Genomic DNA, 9,834 nt, shown 5'->3' with positions numbered 1-9,834 from the left:
CTGGTAACTTCTGGCACGTAACCGGTTATTGCTTGCACGAACTACCTTATTTATCAACACTTACGCACGCCAAGTATGTCATAACTGATGCTGATTGATTAAACAACAAAAAAATTAATATTCCAAAGAAATAATTCGCAATTTCCTGGCTTATTGTTGTATCACTAATTAAAGTTAGAGTGCTAGCCTAGACTAACGAAGTTCGTAATATACGAAGGCGTGAGTTTACTTCATCCACAAATATTCGTCTGTGTAAGGCTAAATTATTTTTAGAATCTGTTAAAATAACTTGTAACAAAGTTATAATCTGAAGTTATATAACAAACTAAAAGTCAATAAAATTTACATCTGAATTGAAGCAACATTAGCTTAGGTACAAGCAAATCATACAACACCAACATCGTGGGAAAGTAACTTCCTTGTAAGGGTATTCCAGCGTTACCGCGCTAAACCAATCAGCTCAATTTGCAATAAAGCTTAAAGTAATCTATGATATAACAAACAAAGTTTACCCAGCATTATTACTCTATTATTTAATCTGGTACTTTTAGTTTTTAAAAGGGTTTTGGCTGTGTGTTTGCGTAAATTTTATTATGTTGTAGGCGGTCGGTGTCGGTTTATCGTGAACACCAAACACCAGTAAATTTCGTCTTATCTACCGTCATAGTATAACTACCTGTGATGGCCCAAATTGGACTCGTCAATATAAGAGGATTGAGAAAGCGTAAATGCCAACTCTTCACTTGTCTTTTATCTTATATAGTTTCCACAGTCAATAAAAAGACATTGCTTTGTTAACATATTAACTTTGATTTTGGATAAAAAATTAGAGAAAGCTGTCGGTTTATGTTTGTTTTATTAAATTTGGGCATTTGTGATCAAAGTATTACATCAATCATGTGGTCTGTTTATTGAAGTCAGGTCACAGCCTGAACGAAGGTTTACTTCAATAACATTTCAGTCAATTATTTTTAATGTTGAACAAATTTATTAAGAAACTGGCAGCATGGTCTGAATTTGTTAGCAAAGACCAAATAAAGGAAACCGCAAAAACATAATTTGGGAACCACTGATGTAAATCTTCACACTTCTTTTATCGTTCAAATATCAACATTGTACTATTTAAAGGTATACTTTTCTGCTCTAGCTTACATATGTATTTATCTCGGGCTTCATGTTTTTGCGTACAATTATATGATTCGCTAAATTTTGTCCACATTTTCAGCTAACCTGTGATGATGATGGTCGTATGAAATGTATGATTATCATATCATCCTATATGATGATTATCATACGATATGTATGATTCATAGGTTGATGGTTGTTTAGCGTTATGTTTTACTATTTCAACAAAATTCAAAGCAGTTACTTTTTTATCGGATTATCTTCTTGTTATTCATCACAGTACAGTACAGAAGTTAGGTTGCCGAATTATCAATCGGTGATTTGTTAATGCCGAGTAAGTAAAGTGAAAGTATATAGTCAACTTGTTTTCTCTACTGCACTGTACTGTATAGTTGTCATGATTTTTTGAGACGTAAATACGAAAAAGACAAAGTAAAACGAGCTTTTAAAACGAGGACCACGTTTTCTGTAATGAGTTTTCTATTTACGAGCATTTCCTTTTTTAATATAACACGATCATATGTTGTTATATTTGTTTTCGTAAATTCTATTTCCACAAAAAAAATGACTTTTTCGGACTTTCTTTTATTTTATATGAAATGATCATAAGAATTAGCTCAAAATCATAATCATAAACTATTCCATTCAGATTAACCTAGTCCTAGTTCATATTTAAGAGCGCAAACTATTGTGAAGATAGCAGAAATATTTAGGCCTACATAGAATCGCAAAAAAGTTTCGTTAGTAGACGTTGATAAACAACCCGAGCATCATCGTCATGACCGTCAATGCAGCATTGGCCATCAGCGTTACACAACCACCACATTTCTTTTCCGGTGGAACGTAGGGTTGGACGATACGTTCGGCGTAAAAGGAACTAGGTTGCTGCCAAAAAAGCAATTATGAAAATTAAACGAAGACCAAACAAGTAATGTATGAGCAAAATATTCTTACACAGAAAGGTTTTGTTCAGGTTTTGACTCTTTCTATTGTGGGGATTATGTAGAAATTGGTTATATAAATTGGCATTGCAATAGTTTTGATTTCTCTCCAGGCAGATAATAATGTGCAAAGCTTGTAGCGTGCTGACGGTAGTTGAAGTATTTCAAGTAGCGTTGTTTTACGGCGTAAAGTGAGTGTACTTGAAAACGTTCAGATAACGTACAATATGCGACACGTGGTTTTATTATGGTAGCAGTGTAATAATAGAACATGGCGTTAGCTGATTGGCTGACGTGTATGATATAAAACGTTAAGCCTGGTTAAAATCGATATGCTGGATGTTCTGGCCGGCGAGGCTCTGCGAGGGCTTGTCCCTTCAGGACTTGCTAGTACTTCTCTGGGCTCTTGGAAATTCTCTCTTCTCTGAGTTATTTCCCTTGTTCTGTAAAATTGAAGTTATTACTGAATTACTATGAAAGTGGGATCACCATAAATGGTAACCCGTCTTTCTTCTGCAAAAGAAGAAGAACACATGCACTTCTGAAAGATTCGATTATAAAAGGTGCAAATTGGAGTCAGATTAGGATCGAGAGACAAAATTGCATTCAACCGTCTGTTAGCGAGAAAATTGCGGCAGACATTTCAAAAATTCTCGAAGTAACCAGTTGAAAGAAATCTCGCTAACGAACAATGACTTTCATGCTACTGGCCTTATGGATTACGATGATGACGACGCTAGCCAACACTAGCCAAATTCAGCAACCAACACAGACAAGCGACAAGCATCGCTCAAAAGAAAAATGGAAGAAAAATCATCAAGAAGAACGAAGTTATCAAGCTGTTGTGGACATTTCTACATTTGATTCTGCACGCGATTAATTCTTAGCCGGTAACGTACATTACTCATTTCTGAATAAATCGTAGCATGTTATTGGTGTTATTAGATATTAGCTAGCGCACATATGTCATGATTATTAATCACAAAAATATTAAATACGTTTCTTACTCTGATTTTACCTCATAAATTTATGTCCCCAAGGACAACGCGCATATAAATTCATACTGTAGTTATATCTTATATTTGTTCTGCGTAAACCGCGCATCATAATCATAAACGAGAACTTAAATTTGAACTATAAGTTAATGTATTCCTTATCCCCCTATCGACTTCTATCTATACTTATTTTTCCATATCATGTTTTGTGGTAGATGATTTTTTATTTTATTTTATTTGCACGGACACAGGCTAACTAAGCCACATACTTATCAACGGTCACTTTCACCCCATTGTCTACCTACAAAGCATTCTTTTAATCTTTTCTTACGCTAAGCACTTTTAGCTACGTTTTATATTAACCCACCTTTATTGCTTCATAAATGACTTACATAAGTACAAGCGTTAACAAAAACGCCGTACGATTATTTTGCCTGTTTGTCATAATATACCAGGTTGCAATACTGCTATCCTGTATAAGTCAGAATCTGTTGATTTGTGACTATATCCCGTAATAACCTCGATTCACAAATGGGTACCGCATAAACTTGCATCAACACATGCAAGGAGATAACGAGTTGGGGCGAATCGCGATATTAAGCTTATTACTCAGACTGATCGAACTTTTATTTTCTTCTTTTGCATTACGCAAATCCTCTTAACCCTTACCCACCCTTGTACTTACATTATCTTGCTATAAAAACTCGGCAAACCAAACGCGTTGTCCGATATCATTGTGTCAAAATATTGAAATGCATTTAGTTATCATGGCAAATCATTTCATTCAAACTGTTGTGTTAGGTTTTGTGTGCAACTACATTTACGATACCTTTATGTTCCTTTGGTTTATGGTAAAAGTATATAACAAAAACATATCAAAATATAAAAAAAAACCCTTCTATATAACATAGTATTAGCGAAGAATATTTACTGCTATTTTTTCTATTGCATGTATCAATTCGTGTAACCTGTGATGACTGCACAAATCTGACTGGAGAAAACAAACAAATGCTCTATTCTCAAGGATTGCAAGATGCCAAAACCAACATTCCTACCTCGAAGCTTTTCTGAGTGGGGGGAATTATATTGTGGGGATTATGTAGAAATTGGTTATATAAATTGGCATTGCAATAGTTTTGATTTCTCTCCAGGCAGATAATAATGTGCAAAGCTTGTAGCGTGCTGACGGTAGTTGAAGTATTTCAAGTAGCGTTGTTTTACGGCGTAAAGTGAGTGTACTTGAAAACGTTCAGATAACGTACAATATGCGACACGTGGTTTTATTATGGTAGCAGTGTAATAATAGAACATGGCGTTAGCTGATTGGCTGACGTGTATGATATAAAACGTTAAGCCTGGTTAAAATCGATATGCTGGATGTTCTGGCCGGCGAGGCTCTGCAAGGGCTTGTCCCTTCAGGACTTGCTAGTTTTCTTCTCTTCTCTGACTCGTACGAATTGAATTCTTTTCTGAGTTATTCTATTTTGAATAAGTAATTGCTAACAAATTGGGAATTGGAATCATGGTGTAAATATCCTAATTCGGACAAGTTATTCGGACAATATAGCAAATTTGAACTTATGAAGTTGGTGTTGATTTAAGAAATAAATAAGACAGTAAAAAGCAACGGAGTCAAAGACAATCATAGGAGTCAGACAATAAAACTGAAAGACTGGGTTTGGCTTAGGCCATCCCAAAACTATTACACCACCCCAAATCCCATACTATTTTACTCAACTTGCAGAATTTACCATGTTTAATGGAATATTTGTCTCACAACGAGGCTGTTGTTTTGCGTCTCTGAGATAAGCACTGAAGGTATCTGCCCTGGTTTCATCCCACGGTGTCTGGAGTTTGAAAAATAAAACAAAATATTGGCAAGAAATAAGAAAAACTTGCTGATGTTTGCAAGTTTTGCAGCTCATCATTATCAACATATTATAATTATGTATGTATGTATTATTATTATTATTGTATGTATATAAACATATCATTATTATGTATTATCATTATCATCGTCCTGATCATTATCAACACTTCAGTTCTGCTCTTACAGATGTCACAACTTCGTCAAGACGTTTGCCGGCAAGCTCAGCTGGTTCCATGATCAAGATGTCGTTCAGTGTTCCATGCACTGAAGGTGACGCGGTGAAGCTGAATAAGTGAAGTAGTTCAAATGTTTGTTCGAATTATTGCTAAACTGGGTTAAAACTTAAAACCTTCCAGATAATCAAGCTGGACATCGGCCGCTTTCATAAAATTGTATTTGGTGTAACAGATGACACGTGACATGACACGTTCTACGTTATCGGTAATCAAAAAACGATTTCATTAAAGCGGTTGTTTTTCGAGTGATTATCATTTGTGCCATGCCGCTACCTGGTGTTGAGTCACAGGTATGGAATAAACATTTGTTTACTCTTTGTCGTCCTTGAGTGGGCAACATCTGAAAATTGTGAATTACAATTACAACTTAATGGACATATTTTCATTTCTAAATTCGCAGCATAATTTGCTTTGATATCAGTCAGCATGTGAACACAAAACTTGTGATTTTTAATTTATTAAATTTAACCGTTACCATGGAATATTTAAAATTGACGATTGGTGTTAAGAGTTATTAATTAACGTATATCCCAAACTTCCGATAACATAACGATAGTTTTCCCTTCAAAAAACGTTGTTATAAAGTGATTTTAGCACAGGTTTAAATGAATGAAAACAACAGCAAGGTGTGATTTGTTGTCGCCGTCAGCTATTGAGACAGATACGTAACTTATTGCCACACCAGTGTCCCAAAAAAATTAGATTGAACAAAACATCAATGTCTTGTGTACTCCTGCCTGATCACGTGAGAAGTTTACTCAAGCGGAAAACATAGTTATTGAGAGAAAAGGAAAGTTTTGGATTCAATTGTGCTTTTGTCATCGAAAATATTCTCACGTCGCTAAAACGTAAAATGCTTACCGATAACTTGTTACTCCAAAGTATCCATACGCGCTTGCCATTGTCGGATTTGATAGGCATTTAAATAATGGTATTTTAGGGTAATAGTAAACATATGATAGACACATCTCCTGCTGTGTGCCCAATCCACCCTAAAGCAATAAAACAGGCCTCCATTAAGTTAACCAATAATGCAAGCCTTAGAAACACAGATATTTGGTGTGATTTGGTTTGATAAACTTTATCCTCGGATTGAGGAAAGACTTTACACGAATTTAAACTTGACGATGATCCCTCATCGCTTGAGGCCCCGGTTACCGAGGTGGCCTTTGTGCAAGTTCCGATTGCCCAATTTAAATAACTTATACCATAGCATATCTCTGAAACGGGAACATTGCTTTGGCATATAGAGTATGTAATAACTTAATAGAAACTATACTTACAGTGGTAAAATTCGCCCGTTGCTTCGAGTTATAATTACATACAACTTGCATGCTGTCCCCAGATTTAATCTCAATTTCCTTTGAAAAAATCTTTGCTTCCTGGTAGTTAAAGTCGTAGGATTGATCTCGGGCAATAAACGGCAGCTCCTTATTGCCTCTGTGAGTGTTCAACGTCATATAAGTCATAAAATCAGTCAAACTTCCATTTTATGACTTAATATATGTGGAAAATATTACTTGCGTAAAATTCAATTTACCGAAAGTGACGTAAAGTCATTTCTCTACCCAGCAGGTGACTGTGCAAAAATGAGCCAAAGATTTTGATACTATCTTGGTTGTTGTAAGCCATTGTCTAAATGAAGTAACAGCACATTTGAAGTTGGAGTATAAATAAAGACTAAGATCTACAGAAACTTGATGTTGCGCTCAGCAAGGTTGTTTTTCCATCGTTGAAAGCAAGTAGGCTACAGTTCACTTACTTCTTTAAGGCATGTATGATGACAGTTTCCATGAGAAAGAAAGCTTTCAGCGTTTGGTGGTATAAGATGTTCGTAGGGTGACACACTGTGACCAACCTCTATCACCGCCGCGTCGTAATCACGTAACTGTGACGTGTAAGTTATTCTCAGTCCCGAGTTGTCTTGAATGTCTACAAATTAAGATAATGATGACGAGCTTGGCTTCGATTTGCTGTTGGGGATAGATATGAAACTTTACGGTTACCAGATTTAATCTGTGGATTGTCGTAATGTGTTTCCATGACTACATAGCGTGGAGAGTCTTCCGTTCCAAGGGGAAAACCGGCGTGATTCGGGTAATGGAAGGTCTAAGTCGTAAATAAAACGCTTGACATATAATTTTATTGGAAATTAATTTTTTTTTTGTATTTTGTTTTTATCTCGTATCGACTTACCCCACCCCCAATAGCCCAGCCGTGAAAAACTGAATTACAATTGATAAAGTCCGGAGGCATGTTAGGAGTGTAGCATTCTTCATTTGTAAGCAAGGTGGAAGAGTTCTGTTCCGAGTCCAAAAACGTATTCGGTTTATTTGTGTTTGATTTAAGCTCTTGGTGCCAAAAGTAACCTACTTTCATGATCTCGACAACCATGTTTATTTAACAAAACATAATTTCAATTCAACAAAATGTAAAAAACCAACCTGAAGAACATTTCTGTTACATTGATAAAGAAGGATATGATGAACGTGAAGTTCGTTTCCAGCCTGGATGACTGGTTCGATCTGAAAAAAGTTGAAAATTAAAACAAAAAGATAACAAAGTGTCAGTAAATAAACATTCCAGTCGGTGATTTTTGATTTGTGCTGATAACACGTTTAAACTCTGTATAACCAATATAAAATAGCCTATAAAGTGTCATTAGTTTTAAGTATGTCGGTATGCCCAATCTCATCAGTTGTGAATATTTGCAAAGAAATTTTATAACAGTTGTCACAAGCAACTCTCATAAAAATCAACCGAGATCCACCATCAAGAAGCTTTAAAAGTCTATTAGGGTCACAAAGAACGCTTGATATGAAAGCAGTTATGTAGCCGCATCACATGTCGATAAAACGATAGGTTTTAAATATGGATGAATGCAGCAGATAGAAAAAAAACAACCAAATTACGTGACAGCCTCAAAACAAAATGGTCTCATACCTTATGAAACGGTTTTATTTACGTCACGAAATACCAGCTCGTCATAAAAACTTTTCTTAAAATTCCTGATCTTGAGTAAAAAAATGCGCTTCGTCACGTAGCCGGTTTCTGATTTTTTTTATAATATACGATTAACTTTTATAAAATCATGTGACGTACCTTAACCATGTGATGTTTGGAAGACAGCGTTGGAAACTCGAACAATCTGCAATTGTAGTAAGTATCTTTCTGCGGAACAGTCAAGTTGCCGTTAAGAAGCTCAAAAGTTTCATAGGTTTCGCCAGCAGGTGGAGTAACATCTCCATTGCTCTCCAGAATCAACAAACTCCTGGTACCTGAAAAAGTTATGATATAAAAATTATCTCGAAAACAATATTGCCGAAAACCATATTGCAACTTTGCAAGCTTTTGAAAACGTCGGCTGTAGGCTATACCCAACTAGGATTTGATAAGCAACGTTATTCATACAAATACTTTTAAAGTTGTCGCTTATAAATAAATAGATAAGCCTATACCTAGTGGATTTATACTTTGTGCAATGGTATACCTCGTTTTTCTAATCCAACTTGATGGTAATCTGCTGAAACAATATCATCTCCGCTTGGATCCTCTGCACCAAGGGCGTATATTACCCTGGTCGTGTCGGTCTACAATTAACATCTTATCAATACTTAAAAGCTAGCATTTTTCCAGCAAAAATTAACTAAACTAAGCTTTTATAGACTGCAAAACCAAACCTGACAAATGATAACTAATTTTACCGTAATGGCCAAGTCTGTTGATTCACAAGCGGGAATTTCCCTTCGAAATTTCAACCTTGTCCAACCATCCGCTTCAGAACCATCCAGCAATTCAATGTTTTGCTTTTCGTCTAAAGGAGGAAAACCTTGGCTATCAGGTAACCCCATACGATCCTATAAAAAGATGATAAACAATTTTTCAAAACATATCGTCAATAACTTTTGTAGCTTGATGTTAATAAAGATCGGAAGTCACCTTTGTATTCAGTGTTATAAAACTAGCAAGTCACATTACAGCTGTAACACTAAATTTTAGTAATAGTGTAATATACCGTATCGCTAAAGTTTTACCGTTATATTAGCTTTTCCGTCTTTGACCCAACCAACGTAAATATCAGCGTCTATCATTCCCCCGTTCGGCGATAAACCGACTCCGACCCATCCTGTCGTTTGACCGTGAAGCTGAAGCATAGTTTTAAAATCAGTTTATTGCAAAATGCAGTTCATGATGTAGATGTACATAGAATGCAATCTAAAATGAGCATTTTTGCAACAAAATAATGCATTAACTATAAAGTGTCGTTCGCACACCTCAAACGTTATGTGCGTGTCATTGAACTTCCAATAAAGAACGACTTTGTTACCCGGTGCAAGGGCAGCCATGTGTGGGAATTCTTCAGAAGGTGTTTGTGCATGAGCGAAGCACATCAAGCATGCAAGCAAGTAAATTAAAATCCTCATGTTACGGGTGACTTAGCAGCCTGCCTGTACAGAGAGAGATGCTTTTATCACTTGAACATCCAAATAAGGATCATTTTGCAGCAATCTTAAATGTATGAGCTTCGCAAACGCCGTGTTGTCTGAATTACTCTCGATCTAGACTAAAAGTTTTTTTTTCTTGTGACTCGTCCCTTAAGAACTTGCTTATGGGTGACCAACAAATACTTATTACCTGCCTATACCTTGTACACTCATCGCAATGAA

At 35.9% G+C, this 9,834-nt stretch overlaps 1 protein-coding gene across 1 annotated transcript; it reads right to left on the bottom strand.

Moving 5' to 3' along the window:
* Window positions 1-1,690: 1,690 nt before the first annotated feature.
* On the bottom strand, window positions 1,691-9,634 carry LOC143465245 (DBH-like monooxygenase protein 1 homolog). The gene is made up of 15 exons (XM_076963441.1): window positions 9,442-9,634; window positions 9,202-9,312; window positions 8,872-9,024; window positions 8,658-8,757; window positions 8,270-8,445; window positions 7,612-7,692; window positions 7,364-7,468; window positions 7,174-7,276; window positions 6,930-7,099; window positions 6,708-6,802; window positions 6,451-6,607; window positions 6,029-6,159; window positions 5,116-5,215; window positions 4,813-4,908; window positions 1,691-2,010 (listed from the first exon to the last, which is right to left on the bottom strand). Exons 1-15 carry the CDS (start codon window positions 9,589-9,591, stop codon window positions 1,867-1,869), a joined length of 1,872 nt encoding a protein of 623 aa, XP_076819556.1. The 5' UTR covers window positions 9,592-9,634; the 3' UTR covers window positions 1,691-1,866.
* Window positions 9,635-9,834: the final 200 nt, after the last annotated feature.

This window comes from Clavelina lepadiformis, chromosome 7 (assembly GCF_947623445.1).
Source record: "Clavelina lepadiformis chromosome 7, kaClaLepa1.1, whole genome shotgun sequence".
NCBI lineage: Eukaryota > Metazoa > Chordata > Ascidiacea > Aplousobranchia > Clavelinidae > Clavelina > Clavelina lepadiformis.
The sequence above is the reverse complement of the archived record's forward strand: the minus strand, read 5'-3'. Positions and strand labels throughout refer to the sequence as shown.

What these genes read in the sequence shown, in the direction of transcription:
- LOC143465245 (XM_076963441.1), bottom strand. Translation starts at nt 9,591, where the DNA reads ATGAGGATTTTAATTTACTTGCTTGCATGCTTGATGTGCTTCGCTCAT. An exon ending in CAATCCACAGATTAAATCTG is followed by an intron (nt 7,100 to 7,173) that starts GTAACCGTAAAG and finishes CTTAATTTGTAG; the next exon opens with ACATTCAAGACAACTCGGGA. An exon ending in CAAATATTCCATTAAACATG is followed by an intron (nt 2,011 to 4,812) that starts GTAAATTCTGCA and finishes CTTTTTTGGCAG; the next exon opens with CAACCTAGTTCCTTTTACGC.